The sequence below is a fragment of the Pagrus major genome, chromosome 8, assembly GCF_040436345.1.
Source record: "Pagrus major chromosome 8, Pma_NU_1.0".
In the NCBI taxonomy this organism is placed as follows: domain Eukaryota; kingdom Metazoa; phylum Chordata; class Actinopteri; order Spariformes; family Sparidae; genus Pagrus; species Pagrus major.
This window is the reverse complement of record NC_133222.1, coordinates 15,495,231-15,522,045: the sequence shown is the minus strand read 5'-3', so window position 1 is coordinate 15,522,045 and position 26,815 is coordinate 15,495,231. Positions and strand designations below refer to the sequence as shown.

The following is a 26,815-nucleotide window of genomic DNA, read 5'->3' as shown; positions in this document are numbered from 1 at the left end:
CACTGTTAAAATCAAATGTCAGGTTGAGCTACTTCCTTCCTAAATGCTGTGTGGGATAAAGTGTGATGAGCAAAAGTTTCAAAGCCTCTCCATGAAGATTTTAAATGTCTTTGATGTATTTTTTCATGTGTCATGTGCGGTGCTGGGGATGGAGATGTGATCATAAAGCCATGCGGTGTTGGAGAGTTGTGGGGGATAGAGCAGTCAGTGCACCACCTCATGCTGGTCTGCTAGGCTACACAAATGAGTTCAAGGAGTTCATGGCATTTATAGGGGATGGGGCCTCCGAGCTCTCGTGGCCCTCAGCAGTGTCCCTGCTGGCACTCTTTCCACTATACTGGCCGATAAACGAGCCATCCTCGTTGAACTGTCCGTCTCCTCCTTCCCCGTAGTCAACTAAACTGTCGTCACTGTCGTCTCTCTTAACTGTCCCATTAGATGGCGTGCGGCTCCCTTTTAACGGTTTATGGTCCTCATTGTCACTGAAGGAGAAAATAACATGCAGGTGTTACAGGTGAGATGATGTGACAGATGCAACAAGGAGATTAGTGATCACTTTTTTTAGATGGAGCACTGATACATTGTTTTTTTTTAGTCTTTACTTTAAAAATAATGTAAAGTCATGAGCTTTCATTAATATGCAACAGTGAACATTCCTGCCCACTTCAAAAGAAGCAAATTTGAATTTAGTTTGCTCCATGTCTAAAAAACGGCAGCTATGAATGATTAGTTGGTTTCCATCAGGCAACAGGGGAATAAAGCTCAAGCAATCATACCCTGTTCAAATTCCCCCTGAAACCAAAGATGAAGTGGTAAATGTGTTGTCTGACAAAAGCATTTCCCCCCCCGAGACAGAGGTCGTGATGAAAAACAGAAAATCCAAGGCAATGATGTGAATAAAACTTGAAAAGCAAGGTCTCAGCCAAACATCCCCCAAAGCAAGCATGATAATAATCACAAATTGGCAAAATGCATGAAAAATCTGCAAAGAAAGTTTTCTTTGGATATCAGATAGTCGAAAACATTCCACATACATGAGTTGAACATCAATGAGATAAGATCACAAAGCCATCATAATGCTGAGATATTTTTAAACTTAAGTAGAACAGATATTAATCAGTATGCAGATTGTTTTTACTGACAAAACTAGTACAGTCATAGATTGATAAATTTAAGACTTGTTTACGCAGCGTACATGATGAAGGCTTTATGACCACATGTTAAACTTGATGAGAGCCTGGGATGCTTACACAGCCAGCGTTTTTCTCCACAGTGACCCGACTATCCACTGAGTCTCCTCACATGCTAGATTTCCTGAGCGATGACCCTCAAAGCCCCTCTCCCACACACACCACCGTCGCCCTTACCTTTCCTGAGACCTACACCCCTGCGATCAGATGAGGAGATCCAGCTGAGATCCCACACAACACAACAGTCACTCCTAGGGATGATTGCACTACGCACACACTTGAGAAGAATTTGTTTTTAAGTGTGGCAGTTTAACAGGCACATATGCCATGTACATGTATAGCATGAACTTACAGTATGCTCTCCTGCAGTCAAACAAGAACAGCTTGGTTGAGTTACGTTATGCCTTTATTGACATACTGTAAGGTTCCAGCTGAGCTTAATGAAACAGCATGGATGTAAAGGAAACTCTCACAAAGGCACTATAATATTTATACACTTTGCCTTGTGATTTATTGTCTACTGTTGTTCTTTGAAGTCGATGTCCATTGTAGAGATTCCCTTGCGGTGTAAATAGGTCTCTCATTTTACACAAACTACATGGGTTTTAAAGGATAAGTGATACTTTACATTTTTTCTTGTTGTCAACAAACCCCATGAAAGACCAAAACAATTAATTAATCATAAAAACAAGTGCATCAAAAGCCTGTCAAAGAGTATTCCTCTGTGCCATAGTACATTTTAAAGGCATATTTGCAGATTGCTGTTTGTAAACACACTATTTAAAGTTGGCCCCTCCTTCATCCACTATATACAGTAGTGGACCCACTATATATCTATATATAGTGGATGAAGAGAGGGGGCAGCATTTACTGAAAACAAGTAAGTGAAGAAATGAATCAGAGAGATTGTTTCACAGCGTTTACATTCAAAAGTACAAATAACACACCAACACCTTAATGTTTGCCTCTCTGCTCTGCCTGTGTGTGTGTGTAGCTCAGCCCTGCCCTCGGTTTAACAGACACACAGACCTGCAGTTCTTTGTGACAGACTGAGAGTAGAGGAGAGAAACGGAGACAGCGATGTAACCTACTAGGTACGTTTTTACAGAGTCCCGACCTTTTACTGTTTATGACCAGGGGCTGCACACCATTGCTAAAAGGTTGACGCCTGGAAACCAAAGAACTAAAAGAATAAAATAAAAAATACAGGAGAGTTGGGTCTCTGCAGATACAGACACTGTCATTCACTACCAGTGGATCATAAATTATAATTTAGAAGGACTTACTTTTGTGTGAGTCTATATATTGTTTTTTGTCGTTTTATTTTAGGAAAATCCTGCATATTATGCCTTTACAGATTCAAGTCTTCAGAAGGCATATGGGCTTGAAGCATATAGCCAAAACATGCTGGAGAAGTCAATGGTTTAGGTCTATTTAAAGAATTTGTTGACAATAATAAAAACATAGAATACCACCAGACTCCTTTAAGAATTATTACTATTAAAGAATGGCTACTGGCCTGTCATACACAGCATTAGCCAGCTCTTGTACACTCAGTGATGATTGCTTCCCTCAAACATGCTGATACTCATATATCATATCCATATGCATCTATATACTGTATATATCTATATATGAACAATAATTCCATTTGAAATATTATTGCCTAGAGCAATTTTTCATAGATCAGATCTTGACACCATGCATATCACATATTATATATATATATATCGATATGTTTTTATCACAGCATAAAATCCATAGAACAGATTTATATATACATAATACAAAAAAGGAATATAAAATATAAAAGCAAGACCATCTTATAAATTGACTTATAAAAAACAATTCAAAAATGCTAGCTATACAGAAGTAAAGTGCTTCATTTTTCTTTATTCTGCGTGCGATTGGAGAAGCAGCCTAGAAAGAGGATGCTAACAAGCATAGCTGGATAATCCTGTGAGAGTTATGTATGTAAGTAGCAATACCACGAGGCAAAGTGTTAATACTATGTATACTGTACACAGGATGTATATGAGTAGCTTATTAGTTGTAATGGGATTTGATGCTTTGGGTCAGTTTAGGATGTGTTGCAAATGAATCTAGCTTATTTTTTTTTTTCCTGACGGTCTTAAAAGTTTTAAATTAACACCCAAACCCATAAATCCCTTGAACCTGAAGAATCCTGCTTCTCAAATGACACCACAATGTCATATTAAGCACACACACACACACAAGAAAGTCCAACACAAGTAGCATCCGGGACGTCCCAAGGACCAAGAACAAAAATCTTGTGCTTCAGGATGGTAGAAGTTCAGATGAGGGGCACTTCTTTTTCTTCTCCTTCTTCTTCTTGTTTCCGTTATTGGTGATCCTGGGTCAGTTATTGGTCAGCTGTAAGGGTTGAGAAGGAGGGAGGGAGTGCAGAGCTCCAGCCCAGCCAGAGAGAGCAGATATGGGCAGAAAGCAAGGGGCGGGGCAGGGGTTGATGGGTAAAAATGGGCTCTGGGGGCTCCAGAGGCCGGAGCACTTTCTCTCACCTGTATTCCCCAAAAGTACAGTCATCGTCTTTCATGGGCTGAAACTCTGGATCTGTGTGTGCGTCCTCCTTCTCTTTGACTAGTGAGAAAAGAAGATGCAATTTAGCACAACCAGCTACATGAGACAAGATGTATGTGCAATATTTCAGATTGTTTGGAATAGTGTATAAAACTTTGCTAATTATTATTTAATTAGACTAAACGCTGTTATAATAATATTTTCATGTTATAACAAGATAGTTTTCATGTAAACCATTTAGTGTAATATTTTATTATATTAGGTTTTGGAACTCAGTACCAAGTTATATAAGAGAGTTCTGCAGCATCACTAATTTTAAATTTAAGATGAAATCATCGCCACAAACATAAAACACTTAATCTCATGCTGTTGTCATTGTTGTTGCTGACATTGTTGTTGTAAAGTGAATATGTATTGTCTTGTAACTGTGTTTATAATACTATTATAGTAGTATAGTACTATTATAGATCATTTTCTTAATAGAGGAACTGAAGCTAACAAGCTGTGCACTGTCCTTCTTTTATTATTACATTGGTATGTCATTTAAGAAGAAACAACCATGTTTTGTTTTAACGAGAAAAGTTTTCTTGTTTTAATAAAATCCTGTAAGTCAGCAATTGTGATGTAGCAATTCTTGGTAGATATGTATGCAGCTGAGAGAAATATATGTCACTTTAACATGAAATATATTTAATGGTGTAAAAAGAATATAACAAGATGTTTGCAGATTTGTATTTCATTGCGGTCATACACTGCTATAGAAACTAATCATGAAATCAAATTAAGCATGACTGTATGTTAGCAAATAAAACATTAAAGTGTGGGTTCATATATGAGATTGTGGCATTTGTGCTTCCACTCACCGGGGTATTTCCCTCCCTTATTCCTCTGGATGAAGCAGATAATGAGGAGGATCAGGATGAGCAGAGCGATGGCACACATGAGGCCGATGAACCATCCCTGAGTGGCGATGTCCACCTGTCTGCTTGCCACAGCTGGCCAGAGGAGGAGAGGAAGACTTAACATTTACGACTGGATGGTCTTTTCCCCAGTGGGAAGAGAAGATCGAAAGAATGACCCATAACAATGCGCTAAAACAAATATGTAACAAGTCATTCTCTTAGAATGTACGTGTTAGAGATCTCAGCTCATGAGTGGATCATGATTGCATATTGTTACAGCCAAATATAATGTTAGACGAGTTAGAAATGTCCTAGATTAAGCTAATGGTGACTTGGACACGTTACTGAAAGCACATTAGTACACAATATCGGAGATCAGTCTTTCTTTCAGAAATGCACACACACACATACAGACACACACAAACACACACACTCTAGACGCAGGTTTACTGTGGGTGATACTAGGTTGGATAATACACCACTAAACGTATATTAAACGTCTATATGAGAATGATATCCACTTTTTCTAATTACCCAATCGACAGGACTGATTTTAATCACGCTGAAATTCAACCACACAATCATGCACGCTGCTACACACGGTCTCTAAATCACTACAGTGCATGCCTGGCATACAGAGCGACCACAACACATCTGTTAAAGCCATGCTTGACTGGATTATAATTACACAACGTCACAAACTACTACACATTCTACACACTACACAGGCCAGACCAAGCCTTGGTGGAGGCGACCACACAGGAACTGCCTCACCTGGGACCGTGACCACTAGCTCCTTAGAGAGGTGGAGCGGCTGGTCGTGGTGACCTTTGGCCACCAAACGCACCCTATAGGAGATGCCCCCCTTTAAGCTCTTCAGCATAAAGTTCTGAGAGCCGTTCACAAGCTCTTTCTGCCACTCCTCTTCAGCTTCACCTGCAGGAGGGACGTTCACGAAGAGAAGGACGTTTGAGGGAGCAAACACAACTTCAAATGGGTCATGCAGATCATGACATCATGGGAACTAATTATTTAGGAAAAAGCATCTACTGGCATTAGATTACACTGCAGGCAATGTTCTCAATTATAAGGTTTAAATAGTTAATATTAATGGAATTATGGAGATCTGAAAAAACTATTTAGTCTATGAATGAATTATTACTGTGGCCTCGAAAGTTTAACACACTGCAGCTTAAGAATACACAAACCAAAAATGGAGAGAAGACTTTCAACAACTTGATAACACAACAAAAAACGCTGTAATGTGAGACAATACAACCAAATACAGAAACATCACCACATGCAGAAACGCTGCAAGTTGGAAAGGACGGAAATGTCTTTTCTCTGCAACTTGCAGTTTTTCAGTTTGTGAAGGTGTTTTCTGTATTTGGTTGAGCTCTCACACTTTACAGCATTTTTAGCCATGCAAGCAGCTCGTGGATGTTAGTTTGTCGGTTGGTCCTTCTCAAGCTCCCAGGACAAGTGATGGCTCATTTTTAACAGCACCATGAGGAGGACATGGGGAAATACCTGCACAATTAGTGTTATTCTCATTAGCCTTACATGTAGTCTGTGTTTAGTGTTGAACATGTTTAGCATTGTCATTGGAGGCAAGTTAGCACGATAATGTGTAGCTCAGAGTACCACAGTACCTGAGTACAATGGATTTATTAATGAAAAATGCAGCCTTGCAGAGTGAGTAGATTCTTGTTTTTAAATGCTGCTCATGTGTTGTCAAGTTGATAAAAGTCTTTCTTTCATTTGCTTTTGTTTGGTCTATTTGCATTTGTTTTCTTAAGCCATATCTTATACATGCTGTGATGAGCTAGACATGAAATGTGTTTGACTGATGATCACAAGATTATGCTTTTTGATGTCTACATTTTCTAAATTACTGGGATCTATGATTATGATTTTCCCTAATTGATCCCATTGAACAGTAGGTGTGAGAGAGCCATACTGCAACAGCACAGTGTGTTGTTCATCCTCACTGCAGGTGGATAAAAATAACGGAGAGCACTTCAGTCGGAATCAATTGGCATAACAAGAATGTTTGTGCTGCGTTTTATAATGTTTGTCTGCACAAGTTCCAGCGTGATTGTCACGGGAAATGCGCGCAACTCCAGTCAATAAAAGGACTGGGTAATTGGCAATCCAATCACACGCTGCTTTGTTTATCACATCTGGGTCCTCGTTGGCAGGAGCCAGCCTCATCGTGACGTGCCAAAATTTCTATTCACCTGCACAAGCCAATAATGAAGTAGGAGTCTCTTGCCACCTACGTGTGGAACTGATAGAAATAAATGTGTGTTGCTCCGCTTACTGTTTTGGTTTTTGTATTCTACATAAATGTTATTCTCCGGCCCCCAGTACTCCCAACTGATCAGGGCCCCGTCCTCTCGAAGCGAGGAGTTAACGTTCACAAAAGGACTCGCAGGCAGCGCTGAGCACACAAGAGAAAAGACAACCATCAAGATCGGCCTGTTAGTCGAAGGATAATCCATTCACTGGCAGTTAATTACTGAATCTAGATCCTCATAGCCTTACAAAATAACACTTTCAATTCGGGACACTATACCAACAAACAATCATATAACAAATCAGACATGAAGTGTACTAAGGTCACAGCAGTACCCTTGTCGGGCGGATGGAGTGATGGCGACTGTGCAATGGGATGAGAAGTTTGGGTGTTTCCTGCAAACAACACGGAGAGGGGTAAAGACCGCACCACACACAAGACACACACACACACACACGCACAGACACCACAGACACTGAAGTCATTATACACAGTGCACACAGTTCATTGGCATGCCAAGCAAACTCTTGCCATGCAGCGGAAAGCATCACCAGCAGCCACCATGGAAGAAGTGACAAGGGGTCAGAGTTGCCAAAGGCACAGCCAAAAAGGAAAAAGCAGCCGAGCGCTTTGAAAAGACTCATCTAGTTTTATCACATGACATTAAAGAAGCACACGTCACATAGCATCTTTATCTGCGTGGCTTTGAACTTTCCCCAGCTTTGAACTCGGCCGATCGTTTTTTGTGGGCAGCCAGAATTTGATAGAGACGAGGGGGAAATTGCTTAAAGATGAGGAGTGCGTGCTTGCGGTGGGTTTTGAAGCTATGACTCTATCAGTAAAACATGCATCAGTCTAGATACCACCGGTACCTGTGCCCACATCTACTCCAAACTGTGATATTAGAGCTTGTAGAGAGAGACAGGACACAGAGAAACAACAGGACAGGGGTCACTATGGGATGACCCCCCCCCCCCCCCCCCGCCACTGTATGTAACAGTTATACATCAATGTGGTCATGCTGTGTAATGTAAGAGATGATCTGTCTGAAGCTTTATGTGTAACAATGCAACTGGATCACACTCATGTTCCACCAAACATAGACACAGATGAAGACTTCATGTAAATCATGCTATGTAAGATACCAAAAACAAAGGTTAATGCTATAAAATAAAGTGCATTATACTGTAAACTGTACGTGATAGACTCAAAAAGAACATTTCACAAACACAAAACACTTAAGATTGTTCTGACTTGACGATAATACTTTTATTAATGATTAATGTCTTTTTCATGTCAAGGACTGAAAAATTGACAGAAATTAGACGACAGACTCTCATTAGTTAAGATTTGTTCCAAGGGTCATCACCTACAGAAGCCGTAAAGGGCCATGCATTCATACATTTTATTTCCTCCGTTTTCCCGTGATAACAAGTTAATTTCATTTGTTTTCTCGAGATCTCGAGTTATTATCTCGAAATAACAACTGTTGTTTTCCCGAGATAATGGGATCATTTTCTCGAGATCTCGAGATAACGAAACTTTGTTTTCCCGAGATAACGGGATAATTTTCTCAAGATCTCGAGATAACGAAACTTTGTTTTCCCGAGATAATGATATAATTAATTCGAGATCTTGAGAAAACAAAATGATAGTGCAGTATATTAAATCATTGCAGGAAACATCATTCAGTGTAGCAATGTCAGATGAGCAGGAGCATATCGATCACTGCGTCACATATCTTTTCAATCAAGGCCTGACACAGGCTGAAATAGCATTATGCCTTGCTATTACAGATAATATACACATTAGTGTGCGTAATCTAAAAAGACAGTTAGCAAGGCTTCAGCTATATCGGCGGCGCAATCTAAGTGAGCCTGATGTCGTCGTTAACTACATAGTTGACCAGCTACGAGGTCCCGGGAGTCTCCATAATCTCAGGCCTATCATATCACAGTCATTATCTTGAGATCTCAAATTAATTATATCGTTATCTTGGGAAAACAAAGTTTCGTTATCTCGAGATCTCGGGAAAATGATCCCGTTATCTCAGGAAAACGGCAGTTGTTATTTCGAGATAATAACTTGAGATCTCGAGAAAACAAATGAAATTAACTCGTTATCACGGGAAAACGGAGGAAATAAAATGTATGAATGCATGGCCCTTTAGGGCTTCCGTAATTACCAAAATAGTAGGGATCACATTTTTATGGCGTCTCTTTCAAGGAGACAGATAACCAATATTTGGAACCCATAGCCGTAAAAATGAAAATCTTTGTCTTCTGCAAAGTATCTCCACTTTCTGCTACTTTATACTCCCTCCACTACAGTTATTTGATAACTTTTATTATTCACTTTGCAGATTCAGACTATTCAGTGTTGATAGACTATTGCTTGAGATGTGTAACCAATCAGATATTTTTGTGAGACCACAAACTGGTGACTACAGAGAGAGGGTGCTGCATCGGAGCCCAAAGCACCTTTTTTAAATTAAATTATTTTATTGGCAATTGGACAAAAAAAACAGATACCGATAACCGGAAAAATGCTGAATATCGGCTTCGATAATCGGTCTATTGCTACAAAATAGTCATTCTTTCTGTTATTGTGTTACTTATGGATGGAATACATGATTCCCTTTTTTGCTGGGGGGGCCCTGAAACTCCCTTAAGGACCCCTGTGGATCCCTGGACCCCACTTTGAGAACCACTGGTCTGTAAAATGTCACAAAAAATGTGCATCATACAGTAAATTCCCATAATTTAATTTGACATTTTCAAATTTCTTGTTTTGTCCGACCAGCTGACCAAAACTGCTAAATATCAAAATTATAATCATATAAGAGAGATAAAAGCAGTATTTTCTTTAGATTTGAGAAGCTGGAACCAGCAAATTCCTGAACTAACTGAATAACTGACTAATTGTTTCTGCACCACTTTACAGAAAATACACCAAAAACACAACATCATGCTTCACAATAAACAGCATTCCGGTGTTTGATGGAATGTTTTTCAATACAAACCAGTAACTTCAAATTTTGAGAAGGCTCACACAGCGAGGTGCAACCAGTGTGAGCTTCAACGTGAGTCCAACCAAAATTTAAAAAACACGTCGCACAACTCCCCTCCAGGACACCATGTTTTACTCTTTATTCTCTTCTTTTTGGCTGTCTTGCCTTCATCAGGATGGTGTCTGAGGTTGATTCTAGTTCCCCTAAACAGGCCATCAATTGACCGTTGACCATCATCTTTTTTAAAAATACAATTTGCAGTGTAAAGATCCAAAAAATGTCCATTCAAATTAACATTTCATGTTATTCATCTTTCTTCTTAACCCCTTGTGATGGCAAGACAGTCAAACATGTTTGGGTAATGATGTACTGAGTTGTGTGATGTGTTTTAACTTTGTATGGACTTCACACTGAACATATGATCTGTAGATTAATGGCATGTTTGGACCCTCACTTAAAGAGTTAAACAAATAATTCACATTAATCTGCCTAAATATTCGTCTAGCATTCCAGTTGAAGAAACATGAATAATATTAAGGTCATTCACTTTTACTCATCAGCAGACTTACCTTCATCCATGATGGTGATAGCTTCCTGAGAAACAGCTGGGCCCGCTCCCATGACTGTTTTCGCATTCAAATAAAACTTGTAGCGCGTGCTGTACTTGAGGTTGGGCAAAGTGAATGAGGTCCCATTGGGGGGCAGGGCCAGCTCCTCCACTGGGCCCAGCTCATTGGAGTTATTGACTACAGGGGTGGAGGATGGGTGACAAGAATAATGGGATGGGGATGGGAGTAGTGAAGTAAGTTGAATAGAAGTATGAGGAGGAGGAGGGGGGGGGCGTAGATGGGGTTGGAGTGTCATGGATGAAAAAGTTGGAAGTGAAAGCATTTGGAGCACAGAGGTGTAGGGTTCAGGAATAGAAGGTGACAAAAGTTGATTTGTTAATTTATGTTGCAAAATATCTAGCTTGAAATGCTCTTAGACTACATTAATCCTTAATTTTTATAAACTGTTTTGTGATCTGAGTATCTGAGGATGACCGTACAAGACGTGAAAAAGGAGGACGTACGGAACTACAAACTACATGAAGGAAGATGACACTGACTACGCAAAGATGTAAAAGTTCAGTTGTTATCTTATAGAAGAAAGAAAACTCACCTGGCTGATATTTGAGGGTGTAGCCGGTGATGCGTCCGTTACGGACATGAGGAGGATTCCATTCGAGGGTTAGAGAGTCCAGGTTGGGGTTGGTGACTATCAGGGAAGTCGGAGGCCCAGGCACTGCAGAAAACACACCAATCATGAAACCTTACACGAGTTTGTCAAAGTAAAGCTACAGTACAGAAGTTATAAAATCATACTGGGAATGGAATGATGATGTGAATCATGTCTTTACTACTCAGATTTTGGATCAGTGTTAGGAATATCAATGCAGATGTGTGTTTTCATATAATACAACAGAAAGGAAGAAAGACAGGAAGAAAATATTCCTTCTCCTACCTCCTTCAGGTGTCTCAAACTGCTGGGTGAGGCTGGCGGGGCCCTCTCCCTTGCCGTTATAAACTCTGACATTGAATGAGTAGAGGCTGAAGGGGTGCAGACCGGGCAGCATCCCGTGGGTGTGGTTCCCACTGAAGGTCAGGACCTGCTGATCCGAGTGATGGGGATTGTGTTTGTGCAGGTTGCGTTCTTTCCAGTAGTACACCTACAAGACAAAGTATACAGTAAGGGCTTAGTGTGTATTAATGTTGGTGGGAGTGGTGTGCGTGTTACACTGTATGTGGCCTTTTGTTCTTTACCTTAAAGCCTTTAAGATGTCCCCGTATTAATTTAGAGGGCACAGGATCCCAGTGTACATCAGCCACAGTGCTGTTCCTCACCACCGCCTGTACATTTTCTGGAGCTGCTACTGGCACTGTACAATAGACAAGGAGCACAACACAACAGCAGCTAAATAAATGAGTAAATGTTACAAATGCACCACACCAGATTATCTTACATAGTATATCTTATAAGTGTCTCCAGAGTGCATCTAACTCACAGTCTTCTCCTGAGTAGCCGTGGGCAATAGCAGGCTCGGGTCCCGCCCCGTGGTCGTTCACAGCCTGAACTTTTAGCTCATATGGAACAAATGTGGGCGTTCCAGACACAACAAACTTGGAGGTGTTAGCCACGGTCACTGTGGTCCAATCACTGTCCACCGTCTTCTGCCTCCACATCACCTTGTAGTGAAGCCCTGGACCATTAGACTGGAGGCTGGTCAGGGGCTGCAGAGGAGAAAGTTTTAAATAGACCTTCATACTTCCACACATGACTTGTAGATTATGATATAAATGGTTTGGTGGATGTTAACAAAAGAGGAGAAAAGTGAGAATAAAAACTAAAGCTAATAAAACCAAATTAACAAAATTATGCTTCATAATACAGGGAAACTTTAATGTTTCATGGTACTCTTCGGCCAACACTGAATGCTTCAGGATTTGAAGAAGATAGCCTTAAACAAGTTAATTACCTTCCATGAGATAACAAGATTATCATGCTCTGTTCCAAATCCATGTACGCCTGTCGGGTTCTCGTCTGGAGCTAAAAAAAACATACAGAAAATTAACAAAAAATGAAACAGTATCCCAAGGAAAACCTTTCACTTGCTTCTGAAACAAGGCATTCAACAAAGATCGTGTTTTTACTTACAAAACGGTCATAACCAGAATCATTTGTATGCAGAAAATATCAGCCGATTTGTTGATTATTTATGTATTATTGAAACATGAACGCACAGAATTAATTTACAGAATCAAACTCCTAGCAAAAACTCCACTATCAGAAAGCTGCTGAGTGTGTACCTGCAGCTTCAGTCTTGAACACTCTGGAGGCAAAACTGGGCCGGCTGAAACCGACAGCGTTGAGGGCCAGAACTCTGAAGGTGTAGTGGACATAGGGCGACAGCGTGAGGTGAGCTGTCGTCTTTGTTCCAAGCACCTCGGTAAGATTGTGCCAGTGGCCATGGTGGTGAAGTTTGTCTTCATACTGGATCAGAAATTCTGTGTAAAAACAGCGAAAAAAGACGAGTATTGAACAAGACTGAACCCTTTATAAACTGTCTGACAGTATATTCACGGAACTGGAATGAATGTCCTGAAAGTTTCTTTGGCTGCTGTCTGAATATGCTGCTTCTGGCGGTGCTTTGAGGCTTCAAGGAGATTTATCCAAGTATTCATGAAATGATAAGTGTTTGCAACATGCTGCATTTACTAACAGACAGTGAAGTAGTATAATGCTGCAGCAGTGGTTTAAGAGCTTTCTGTGGATGTTATGGTATTTTCTACGCTGTTAAAACTTATTACCAGCTTCTAGGTTGACCCCAGCAATTGCCATCTGTTATGGAAGAAACTATAAACTTTTTTATGCTATTTTCTTTTTGCCATTTCAACTTTACTTTTAATAGTGATAGCTGGAAAGAGACAAGAAAGGCAGACAGAGAGGGAATTGGTGTACTTATGTTTTAAATACTATCTGCTAAGTGTCTGAACCCCTACTTCTTATCAAAGTGTCTTGTTTTCACATGTCTTTACTTTATTATTTAAGTTGAAGTAAACGATTAAAGACTTTTCCATTTACAAAACATTTTTTCCCACAGATTTTGAGCAGAAATGTGTTGAAATTCATATTAGTAAGCACTTCTCCTTCACCAAGATAATCCATCTATCTGACAGGTGCTGCTTGAACAGCATGATTAGTGCATGGGTGTGTTTTGGACTCTTCACAATAAAAGGCCACTCTAAAATGAGCAGTTTTATCCAAACAACAATGCCCCTGATGTTGCAAGTTGTGTATGAATGAAAAAAGTCTACTGTCCAGAGCTGTTGTTCAAACAGCAAACACAGGGGTATTTTATTGATTGCAGTTTGAATGCACAGAGATATGTGGCAAGACCCTGAGGCCAATTGTTGTGCCATTTATCCACCACCATCACCTCCTGTAGCAGCATGAAAATGCACGGCCCCCATGCTGCGAGGATCTGTACACAACTCCCGGAAGCTGAAAACATCCCACTTCCATCCCACTCAGAGATGTCTCACATTGAGCATGTTTTGCACACTCTGGATCAACTTCTTGCCAATATCCAGACCACAATCAACAACCTGATCAACTCGATGTGAAGGAGATGTGCATCGTGACACACACCCGTGTGATGATTACTATTATTATGTTGTTTAATCCGTATCTTGATATGCCATACCTATCAGGTGTTTGGATTATCTTTGCAAAGGAAAATTGCTCAGGGATTTTAACAAATGTGTGCTCAGAATCTGAGAGAAGTAATTATTTTGTGTGCATAAAAAAAGTCCTGAATCTTTTTCTTCAACTTGTGAAATAGGAAGAAACATTTTTTTAAGGGCCACTGCAGGAAGGACTCCGCCTCTGAGAAGACAAATTTGGAGATTTTTCTCTTTTTTCATGGACTCTTGCAGACTATATGATTGGATGATTGTAATTATGGAGACTCAATTATTGTAGATCATTCTGATTTTGTTCACATATCCCCACATGCTGCTTAGGGGAGTTTGCTAAATGCCAACGACATAATTAATCAAAAGGACACTCCAGAGATTTAGTTTTGTACCTTCATCGTGTTTGGAGAGTCAGGAGAGAGAGATTCTTTGCCAATTCAAACCAAAATCAAGGGACACTGAACGCACACACACACACACTTAAGACCTACTCTGAATAGGGCTGTTATGTTCATCCCCAGGAGTCCAAGTGAGCTGAACACTCCTCTTTTTCTGATCTGTCAGCTCGAGGTCAGTCGGGGGATCAGGTTGCTCTGGTGGAGAAACAGCACAGGCAGGAACATCAGCACACAGTTACAGTTACATAATATGAAAGGTTCATGCCACGAGAAGATGAAGCAAAAACAAAAGAGGATATGCGGTTACATCATGTTGTTTCGTGACACTAGAATCACAATAAAAGCTAAAAAAATGTTGGTTTAACCAAGCACACCTTTAAATTACTCTATTTCTTCACATTTTCAATTTGAGGATGTTATTTGCTCTGTGATGCACATGCAGACCGCATCATGCATATGAAACAAGTGGCGCTCAACTGAGCATCATCCATAATCGCTCTGCATGAAATAGAGTCTCAGGCTCACCAGAGAGGCTAATGTTTAGGAATTGTAACGATAAAGAGGAACGCATGCTTGGAATAAATGAGTGATGAGGAAATTGAGCATTTGAAAAGATCCCAAGTGGTGCAACGAGGACGTGTTTGTTTACAAATTATCTTTGCATTCAAGTGTGCGTGGTTTAAGGCTGGCATCAGTGATTTAATGCATACGGACTTCAAGGGTTTGAGCAAAAACATGAACACATACAATTTATTTAAAAGAAAATCTAATGAAAAAACACCTTAAAGACAAAACAAATGAAAAATAAAGAATAGAAAATGCTCTATGATGGTCAAAAATAAATCTTCAGGCCACAACATGCTTCACTAAACAGAAACATCCAACAAACAACACAAGGCCATGTCAGCAGAGCACATCTGGGTGCTCATGTGTGCTGCAGGTTTACCGGAGACAACAGCTGGTGTCGGCGTGGCCTCTGCCAGGTAGGAGGGCAGGAGTGAAAACGTGAGTTTAGTGGTCAGTCGGCCAGAAGAAAACAAGAAGATTATCTGGCTCGCTAAGACGGTAACAATCAAATATTCATGACAGCTGACTAAATCCGCTTCTAAGTAAACTCTCCGGCAATTAACCTTGAAGGGCTGAGAGGCAATCTGCTTTGTATGTTACTGGACGGATTCACTTTTCTGGGAAGACCTTTAATAATTTGTGAGTTTGTTTTATGAGTCAGTGAAATTGAGCTCCTGCAAAGCTGAACTTACCGACTACAGTGAGCTCAGCGCTGGCTGAGTCGTGGTCCAGAGTGGTGTTCATGATGCAGGTGTACACGCCTGCATCGTTCTCTGTCACATCAGTGATGGTGAGGCTGTCAGAGTCCACGATTAATCTGGAAACAAAGCATGTAACAGATGGTTCAGCACTAAATGAGAAAACTTCTATAAAAAAGCAAAACAACAAAGACCAAACTCTTGATACAAAGAATAGCAGTTTGCAAGAGCTGACATAGGTTTTAGTTGTACTTTGCCAGATGTTTGCATTTGTATTTGTAAATCTTATTGCAAAACAGGCTTACGTTCTGAGTTGTGGTGGGTTAAGAAAAACACATCCATCAATATCTATGAACCAAAATTGATGCCAAAAAAGTTACATAATGCACCTTTTAAGGTAAGACTGCTAATTAGATACAGGCTAGATCCCATTAAAACTACCATAAAAGACACTGAACACAGGGAAGAAGTCAAAAGCTCTGACCTCTCATCATCAGGCAGCTCTCCGTCGTCTTTGAGCCAGGTCATGGTGGGGATGAGTGACGGGTCGTGTTTCACCTTGCACTCAAACACCACAGACCTGCCCCTCTGGACCACTTTGTACTCCGGCTGCTTCAGGATCCGGGTGGGCTCTGATGGGAGAGGGACCAAGAGGTTCGATTCAGTTTAAATGGGACAAAAATTAAAGAATCAAAACAATTTATTGTAAATAGTATTCACACAAAAGATCACTGTGAGATGACCCTTTTTGGGCAGGTTTGGTTAACTTAGTCAATGTAAACAGAAATGTTTGATATTTTTACTTTAACTACCAAAATCTTTCAGCATCAACAGCACTATGTGAGTTATTAGCTAGTTTTATTCACTCCCTGTTTTACATGACAAGGATCTTCGTTACAGAAACTCTCTCACCTTTGACCTCCAGGTAGATGTGATTCTCAGAGATACCGAGGATGTTCCTGGCCACACAGGTGTATTTTCCACTGTTGTTGGCTTGAGCTATCTGAATCTCTAAAGTCCCATTGTCATGAAAAATGTACGGGTCTCCAGCCAAGGTGCTGGACCGACTGCCTTTGAACCTGAGACAGAGAGGCAGACGCTTTGAGCTTTTAAAGACACACATAAAACACATTCCTCTGTTGGAAGTTCATTAACTCACCATTCAATTTTAGGGATGGGTGACCCAAAGGAAGCGCAGTCCATCAGAGCCCGGTGATTTTTGATGACCTGGTAGACTTTGTTGGCTGGTGTCAGCACTCTGGGCATCTCGGCTGTAGTGACGCAGCAGTAATTATTTCCATGTTATTACTCTCCAGAAATCAATGTGCATGGAAAACAGCATTCTAATGCAAATGGATCTTGTGTAATGAACTCACAGAGCACATTGACGAAGGCGTTGGAGAGGAGATAACCGTAGTCATTGGAGACATTACACTGGTAGACGGCACTGGATCCAGTCTGCACTTCAGTGAAGATGATGGTGTCGTCCTCCACCTTTCTGCTGGGATCCTTAGGGGAATCTGTTCATGGATACCAGGGTTACAGTTGTAACTCTGGCTCTTTGAATTCTGGATGAATCTTGTCAAGAGGCTTCAAACATGCTGAAAGGAGCTTTTTGGGCTCTTGGTTGCCAAACAGATAACTTGGGCTTTCATTTATGCATCCCATGTGTAAGGCTGGATATCAAACCTTAATACTTTTTGAGCGGCAACCAAAATGTCTCTGTAGCATCAATTATTGAAAACTACTGAGTTATTTTATGGCTGCGAATAGTTCAACATTTTGGGAAAAGTGCCCATTCAATTTTTTGCCTCGTTAAGGGAGAACGATTTGATTTCTCTCTCATGTTTGTATGCTAAATATGAAGCTATAGCCAGTAGCTGGTTAGCTTAGCTTAACATAAAGAGTGAAATCAGGGAGTGAAAGCTAGCCTGGCTCTGTTAAAACATAAAAAAATCAGCCTTCCAGCATCTGTGAAGCTCATTTATTAACCCGTTGTATTTTGCTTTCTGAACTTGTACAAAAAGTAAAGTGTAAAATCAACAAGTTTGTGGTTTTATGGGGGTCTTGACTCGGTATAGTTACTTCCTGGCAAAGATGTGGACTTGTCTTCACATTATGTTAGTATGTCAGTTCAATTTTTAGTCTCGCTGTCAGTATTTCACTTTTTAAAAGTGATGGGGAGGGAATATTTTTTATTATTGAGAAGAAATTAAGAAAGCTTTATAAACTTCTTGACTAAGGACTCAACTTGATTTGCCCAAGAAAAATAACTTGGGACTTACTTGAGACTTGGACTAATTGACTTCACATGTCTGCTTCCTGGAGTCTCTCTGCTGGTTACCTAATATTTTTCTGCCGTATTTTCTGAAAATGTTGGACTATTCCTTTAAGACAACATGAAACACTGATGTAACTGAGAAGTTTTGTTTATTTTGTGGGTCTTCAAGAAAAAACATCTTTATATTTCTCAATGTAAGGTATGGAAAAAGTATTGTTTTGGCATCTGTGTCAAACTCAGGTATCATAATATCAAATATAGGGTAGAAATGCTGTGCAGTAGTCTCAAATAAAAAATTCAAACAATGCCCAATCTCCAGAATGAAAATGTCTTCTCTAAGAGAGTTTGAGTCAAAGGAGCGGGCTGCACTCACTCTCAATGGGGATGCCATTCATGGCCCAGGTGATGGAGGGCTTGGGCGTGCCGCTGGCCCTGCAGGTCAGCACTCCATTCTCTCCCGGTGCTAGAACAAGGTTCCTGGGAGTGCCACTGATCCAATATGGAGCAGCTGAAAATAGAAGAGAGCACAGCAGAAGGCTGGAGAATTAATCACCGAACACACTGCCCTGTTGGCATCTGTGCATAAATCAATTATGAGATGGAGGGAGAATGAAGAGACAGGCAGAAGGAGTGACTCTGTCGCCACATGGTGAGCGAACGGCCTGATGGGATGCTGTGCAGTTCATCACAGACGCACCTTTGACCGTAACATGGATGGTGTGGTGCACCGAGCCGAGTGGATTCCGGCCGGTGCAGCGGTAATCTCCAGCGTCTGACTCAGACACGTTCACAATGCGAAGGGTTCTCTGGTAGTGGAGGAAAGATGTGCGCTTGGCTGGTAGGACGCCGCTCACTTTGGACCAGGAGATTTCAGGGGTGGGCCTGGATTCAAAGAGAAGGAGGGAGGGTAGAGACAAAGAGTGATGATGGCACTCGAGCAGGTGGGCACTTGAGGCTTTAAGAACTGCAGTAATGGCAGATTCTTTCACTTACAGTCCTTCGGCGATACACTCCATCTCCAGCACCTGTCCTCTCAACACTGTCTTGGAACTGGAGGGGCCAGATGGGACGAGGAAGGTTGGCTTCCTCTCATCTGCTGGCTCTTCTGCAGCCACACAAAGAAAACTGTTACCAACTGGGTCCACAACAAGACAAAGGCCCTTTACATTCATGATCCTTTCTTTGCTTTGGTATCATGAAACCTCTCCTCAGGCACTCGGCCACTTTATCTCTCATATTTTATGGTTGGTTGTAAATTTTATAGCCATGTCGTGTTTTATTGCACTGCTTTCTGCGGGTGTTTATTGTCAATTAATTGCCCTCTGGCCTTATAATAAAGACTAAAATGAACCTAATGTAGAATCGAGAATAAGAGACATGAAGACTTGCATTCTGCTACAAACCAAACTGATAATAAAACAATGAGACTACATGTTTATGATGATGCCGATGATGATAACTTAACACCCTGGCATGTGCTTGAATGTGTCGCGTTAGCCAATGTGTGGTATTGTTCAGACAAAGAGACAAATTTAAAGATCTTCTGAGCAATGAGAAATGAAGTGAGAAGAAAATGATTAAGTAGGTGCGCTCTAAAATTAGGCAGGGCAGCAGGGGACGAGTGATTATGAAAATGAAGATTGCAGCTGGATTTTAGGCAGAAGGAAAGGCAAACAGAAAGGAGAATTTAAACATATGTATACTTTAAAGATTTGTTTTAGTATCAAATTAATTTATAGTTAATCTGTTTACATTTTTTATCTTAAATCAAAATGTTGTTTCCAAAGCTCAAGACTGTATAAATGTTAAGAGACTCAATCAGTTCAGTTGATGTTGGAATCGTCATGCAGTGCCAGTTTAAGCAGATCATTACAGGAAGTGAGTAGTTATCAGAAGGGGTTCAATTGGATAGAGCAGGAGTGACAGAGGGACAGAGAACTAACTTGGATTCTTGGATTCAGGGGTTAGTGTTAGTGGGTGACAGCTAGATAGTTTAATGCGCTATGTCGGGGGGTAAACACTAGAGGGTGCCAGATGTCACCCCTAAATAAATCAGTGAGACTGTAAAGAGCGTTGGGTTGACGGGTTGAAGGGTTAGTGTTAGTGGGTAAGGTGCTCGAGTTTGGAGCTCTAGGTCGGAGGGGGGTAAACACTAGGGGGTGCCACAACTCACCACTAAACAAATCAGTGTCATTGTAAAAAGCTGCCATTGTGTCATTGATTGCATCCACTGTAACACAACAGAAAAATCAAACACGCCACAAGTTGATATCATCAGACATGGAGGAAAAAATAAACAAACAATAACACATGTGTTAACTTAACATGAGGGCGTTCAGAATAAAAAAAAATGACTTTAAATGACTAAAAACTCAAATGACTGTAATCTTTCCTTTCGGGAACAGGCTGTCTTCACGTCAGCTGCAATGCTCGACTGAATGAGAGCAGTCTTTGTTGTAGGTGGAGTGTGCGTATACAGAACGTCTCACAGAAGTAATATAATGAACGCCTGCCTGGCAGATAGTAAGCGGGGAGCCATGAGAGCTCTGACAATATGTCTTTTCAGTGGGATGACGACCGCTGGCGTCTCTGAGGATGAAATCACAGATAGGAAATGCTGTTTCCCTCCTACGCAATCATGCCAGCACACACACGACTGTAAATGAGCTGCCTCAAACTCTAGTCATCTCAGTTATGCTTGCTTGCTCGCTCATTACACCTTCAGTGTGTATCCTTTATCTTCTCACAGACACACAGTCAGACTTACTGTTTAGGACCTTAACAGTGATTGGTTGTTTCTGCTGGATGGTTTGTGTGTATGGGAAGCGGGCGTAGCAGATGTAGTCGTTCCTTGAATCCTCTCGGAGGACGTTAGCGAAGTAAAGGTCTCCGTTGAGGGACTGGGACACCCTGCTGCTCTGAGGCAGCTTCTGGAAGTCTGAAATGAACAGAAAAGTAAATATTTGAGGCGTACAGCAATTTAAAAAAAATGCTCCTGTTATTAATGCTGCTACATTATTAGCTGCTTTCTTTAAAGAGTTGATTGATGCTGATTACAAACATTTAGATGACAGATTATTACTAAAGAAGTAGTGTTTGGTGGATGATCCAAAGTCACTGGGACACTGTTTCTTGAAACAGATGTTGCTGTCAATGTTTTCTGAGAACCAACAATTAAAGTCCAATAACCTCTTATAGGGATGTTGTGATATACCGGCATTAGATATGATTAAATTACATACTAAAACATGAAATAATGATATTTGTAGTTATTAATACACATATGATAATATCATTTAAATAAACCCAGATGTTAAGCCTTGTAGATTGTCACAGCCGCTACTTAACAGACCTTGTGGTCCTTAAAGTCCTTAAAGTGCTCATAAAACACTGACATTTGGTGTGGAAAACTCCATGCACTTAGAAAGATTGTGTGATATCATAAAAAACTTGACAACAGCTACTAAGTGTCCCTTGTGGTTAGATTATGTAAATTACCTAAATTATCTCATTAGGAGTAAGAGAGAATATGCTTTCCTGTCATTTGGGTGAACTGACCCTTTAAAATCAACAGGCTGAAACTGTTAGTAGCCTCAAACTATTTGTGGAGGCATTGTGTTTGTATTTCGCAACATTAAGACCACATTTCCTATAAGCCCCTAGTTCTCTGCCACAAACAGGACACCTGATGGTTGCAGTTGGGATATATTAATGTTTGAAAACAAAAGCGAAGCTCAGGAAGTTAACTGTACGGAACACTGACGAGGACTTCTTTAGAGCAGACGCATCATTTTGAGACAGGACACATATTGTAAACAACAGTGTGTCATAATGTGTTTATGTACGCAGCTTAAACATTATCTTACAATTGTCCATCCAGAATATGATAGGAGGAGGCAGGCCGACAGGGGGTCGACACGGCAGCACCAAGGACACACCCTCCTGAACGACGATTGGCTTGATTTTCTCCTTTGACCACAAGGGGGACCCTGAAGAGGGAAACACACATCAGTGGATGTGGAGTTGCATAATTAGATATGAAATATGGGGGTGACGAGAGGTGACGAGGCAAGATGAGTGGGATAATGGCTGACTGAATAACAATACGCAGAAGGAGAAATACAAAGGACTGTTCGCTCTATCTACTGCAAAGTAAAACATGCTGCTTCCTTCATGCGACCTTTACCTTCCAGGAGAGCTCTTAAGATGGAAAATGCTACTAATTGTTCAAAGAGGAAAAAAAGAATGATGTGAGAAAGATGACATTAAGAAAATAGAAGAAAATGAAATGTTAGAAATGATAGACTGCACCGCACTTACTGGACTGTCGAACGACTATGTTGCTGGAAACAGCAGTTCCATGTTTGTTCCTCGCCGTACACTGGTACACGCACTCGTAATGTTCAGCCTTCGCTCTGCTGATGTCCACCACCAGGGTCCCGGAGTGGGGCTTCATGGTCACGTTGGGGTCCTCATCGATGTCAAAGTGGGTCCCGTTTCTAGTCCAGGAGAAACTGAGGAACAAAAACCAGACCAGTGTCAAAACAGAACAGTTCATATCCTCTGATAATCATGTGAAGCGTGCAGCCACCACACTGCGTGCAGGAGCTATCATTCTCATTCCAGGAACGTCTGTGTAACATAATAACTGGAAGAACTGATAAGATTTAAAGGCCATGAAAACTTATTTTCTCAATCAGCTTCTTACAATGAGTAGATATTTCTGTATCTTTGGTTTGAAGTGAGCCAGGTTCGGTTGCAGAAAGGTGATGTCACATATTTCAATGTGTAATAAAATAAAAGTTGTGAACCAATTCCAATCAAATATGATTCCCCATTCCAAATTTGGTTGTGCACAATCTTTGCTGATTGCCAGTCTGCACTTCCTCAAAAGGATATTTGAGGGTTACATAAGACTTGGCTTTGGGCTTAAGGTTATATTAGGGTAAAGTAAAGTGAAGGTTAAGGGCTAGGAGATGTAGTAGAAGTGCAAGTGTGTGTGTGCATGCAGTGTTGAGGCAAATTAATTAGGCGTTACACTGAGATGTATAAAGGGAATAAAGACAAAAGATTCAAAAAGCATTAGCTTGGCATCTGGTGAGAGCAGCATGTGCAGGAGTAAAATGCCAACTTTACTTACAAAGTCTGAATAACAAAAACTTTTAAACTATATTTTCTGGAGATTTGTCATAAACTGAAGCTTTAATCTGAAATTGGACAGGTGGTGGCTTAATCTAAACCTGGAGTATGTTTCTTAGTAACAGCACCATGAATGCAAAATCACACTTGACATATTCCTACCTGGGGTGAGGCTTCCCCTTCGCCTCGCAGTGGATTATAATATTCTCTCGTGGGTCGATGATGTAATCCTTGGGGGATTGGTGAGTTATGGTCGGCGGCTGTGGCACTAAAAGCGATCAGAGAGAGGGCGATATTCAATCATGACCTTTACTGCATAACTAAGCTTTTTTTTTTCGGTTGCTGTATTGACCACACAAGCAGCCATTACCAATTACATGCAGACTCAACACACTAAATCAAATCAGACGGCTGATTGCTGACAGACACAAAAAGCTCTCGTAACATGTGCAAAAAAAAAAGCATGCAGACGCTCAGGTACATTTCACTTTATTGTAATGATCCGATGCCTAATGTATTCCTGCCAGCGCAGGGCAGATAACTAATGGACTGTGAGAAAACAAATGATATAAGAACTCATGCTGTTTGCAAAAACGCTCTATGGAAAAATGCTCTACCACTGCAGCAACACACAGGAACAAAAACAGCAAACAACAAACCAAGAGATCAATGCATGCAATATAAAGTCCACTTCAAATCACACTCAGCACCTTTTAACATAAAAATATGACACAAAAATCCAATAAAATATCAAATATAACCTTGAATGCACAACAACAAACTGCTAGCACAACCTCTGCAGACTTACATCCTTCCAGAACTTTAGTGTTTTTCCCAAGAATCAGCAAACAAGAAAGGAAAATTGTGACAGTAAAGAGAACCAGACATTAGTGGTGCAAAACTTCTTCCTACATTATATCTGCTTCAAACGTGGTTTAAACAAAGCTCCCTGTTGAGAAATGCCAGCCTGCAGCGGTCAACAGCTCCTAACAAACAATATGTAGAGGATCTACAGAGACGTCAGGCTGTGGTGTTGGAGGTCAGGCTGGCAAACTCTTTTCCTTTCTCCATCAGTTAAAATGAAGAACACTGGGTCTAAGGAGTGTTCTGTTTACATCATATGCTGGAGTTTCCTCCATAAATAGATTCTCTTCTTCGGAAAACAGGAAACTAACCCTATCAATCTGTAGATGAAGAGATGAATACAGATTGTTAAGATACATGTGATTAGAGCTGAAACGATTCAGTTAATTGATTATTAATCTTTTTTGATGAAGAAATAATTGTTTCAGTCAATTTTCAAGCAAAAATATCAAACAGCTGCTAATTATTGGTTTTTAAATGTGAGCATTTGTTGCAAAAAAGAAAGAAACTGTAACCTTAGTATCTGGGAAATGATAATGGCCGTTTTTCACTTTTCTGATATTTTATAGACACAAGATTAATAAACAAATTGAAAAATATTCTGCATATTATTCCGCTATTTAGAGAAAAAAAATGTTTTGATGCAGATGACATGACACGGTCAAACAGTGAAGAATACCATGTAGCTATGGAAGGGGAACGAAAAAATACAGAGGTTAAAACCAAACTTTTACCAACCAAATTCTCATTTTGATGAAAACAGGATTGCAATTTAGCTTAGATTATTTTAGCCGAGCTTTGCTTAGCTTAGCTTATTACAATGACTGGAAACACGGAAGCAGCCAGAAGATTTTTTTGTCTTGTTTGTTTAATCCAAGTAAAAACCAAAAAGTAATAGTGAAAAGTTGTGGTTTTACACAGGGTATGTGTTGGACAATGTCTTGGCTGGCTGCAGTGATTTATAGACATGAAATAGATGTTGAACTATTCCTTCAAAGGTTCTTTCTATAAAATGTCAGAAGATGGTAAAATGTGCCCATTACAGAAAGGTTATAGTACTTACAATACAGAACTTTGTTTAAAACTTCTTGATTTTTTCCCCAGTAACAGTCAGTAACATATTTCAGCCTGAGACAAAACGGACCCCTAAAATTAGTCCATTTATGCTCTTTTGGATGTAAATGCGTTGTATAGTGTGTGATCTGCGTCCTTACGGTCTAGTGGAACCTCCAACGCGGTGGCGAGGTGTCCCAGGAACAGCACCAGCAGCGCTGCGTCCATCCTCCTCCTCTCCATCATCGGTGTGTGACGCAAAGGTCTGCCCCGAAATCCAGTGATGCCCCGCCTCTCTGCTCAGTCACACTGTCTGAGGACACGTGCACATTCACAACTGCATGGAGAGAATGACAGAGAAACAGAGAGACGGCATCAGAGATAAGAGGATAGAGGCAGGAACAGAGATTACTGGGTTGAATAGCACATCCAGTTACTGCAGCTATCAATCAAAATACTGAGTTTGTTCTGTTTTCTGTTCATCAGCTGCTGAGAGATAGAGAAAGAGAGACAGACAAGTATTGCTCTGGCCACAGATCGATGTTAGTTGCCATGCAGTGTAGTTTGCTGGAAGCTATCTTTTTGATCTAGTGCACTCCAATATGGGCCGGCGGGGCCCACATGGGCTCATTTTGCTCGACTAATCACCGCCGTGGCCACAGTGCCATTAGGCTTCTGTGCCTTATCGACCACATCAGGCGGCAGATGACATGCCAAGGGACGAGACAAGGGGACACTCACTTTACAATCCATTTCACCATCAACTTTATCAGTTTGATTGACTGACTGATTGATCGGCAATGAAGTCAGATGTCAGACACTGAACTATCATTCATTCATGAGTTTGTTGGAGGCTGACTGGGCAGCTCTTAGACATCTCTGTAGCCACCGTTCAGTGAGAACAGATGGTACAAGTTCAACAGGTTCAAGCGAGGTGGCTTGTTTACAGGTTTGAAAAAACTGGTGGAAGGCAAATTGGCCATTGATTAACTGTTAATTAAGTGAGGATTTTCTTTTGTTACACAGTATAATCCAATTATACCTCCATCACAACACCAGTGTCGGTGGCGGATGGACTGTGAAAAGACTGGAGAGCAGAACAGCAATCTATGGTCTGTATTTAACATAACAGGTTTGGAAAATCTTTCTCTTGTTGCCAGGCAGCTCAGTGTTACTGTATCACACGTTCCTCCCAACTAGAAGCAATTATTTATTGAGACAGCTAAAGAGGGAATGATAGCAAAAACGCAAATGTTGTAATTATAAAGCGAGTGTGACCCAGGCTTCGGAGAATAATTATAACTGAGTCCAAATGACTTTAAAAGGAGACACTACATGTGAATAGAGCAACAAGTCAGACTAAAAGATATCACCATAAAAAGTCCCAGTTGATTACTTACATAAAAGCATTACCTTTGAGGCAGTGTCTAATTAAAAAGCACTACGGTGCATTCATTTCCAGAACAGAAATCTGAACATTAGACGAAGCCTGGTTCAACAGTCGTGTTTCATTATGTCAACTAATCAGAGCCAAAGGTTTTTACTGAGGGAATTTTGTATATCTATGTTAATCACTCCATCAATCAGGAAAATACTGTCAACAGCCATTAAAAAATCCAT

At 40.6% G+C, this 26,815-nt stretch overlaps 1 protein-coding gene across 14 annotated transcripts; it reads right to left on the bottom strand.

Moving 5' to 3' along the window:
- Nucleotides 1-235: 235 nt before the first annotated feature.
- LOC141000780 (neuronal cell adhesion molecule-like) lies at nt 236-25,413 on the bottom strand. Of its 14 annotated transcripts, none has more exons than XM_073471620.1 (27): nt 25,357-25,413; nt 23,441-23,546; nt 22,460-22,653; nt 22,006-22,128; nt 20,907-21,077; nt 20,313-20,369; nt 19,133-19,244; nt 18,837-19,021; nt 18,513-18,647; nt 17,235-17,378; nt 17,018-17,129; nt 16,771-16,937; nt 16,343-16,490; nt 15,853-15,977; nt 15,540-15,569; nt 14,687-14,788; nt 12,807-13,004; nt 12,476-12,546; nt 12,005-12,230; nt 11,763-11,878; nt 11,464-11,668; nt 11,122-11,244; nt 10,530-10,706; nt 4,613-4,744; nt 3,731-3,809; nt 1,368-1,379; nt 236-482 (listed from the first exon to the last, which is right to left on the bottom strand). In XM_073471620.1, the coding sequence occupies exons 3-27, from the start codon at nt 22,593-22,595 to the stop codon at nt 236-238; spliced, it is 3,333 nt and encodes a 1,110-aa protein (XP_073327721.1). In that variant the 5' UTR covers nt 22,596-22,653; nt 23,441-23,546; nt 25,357-25,413. The 14 variants fall into 14 exon arrangements, with proteins under 14 accessions (XP_073327721.1, XP_073327714.1, XP_073327716.1 ...); XM_073471613.1 differs by lacking the exons at nt 1,368-1,379; nt 25,357-25,413 and adding exons at nt 5,426-5,581; nt 6,975-7,081 and having other exon boundaries at nt 10,514-10,706; nt 23,441-23,515; XM_073471615.1 differs by lacking the exons at nt 1,368-1,379; nt 15,540-15,569 and adding an exon at nt 6,975-7,081 and having other exon boundaries at nt 10,514-10,706.
- Between the last annotated feature and the right edge of the window lie 1,402 nt (nt 25,414-26,815).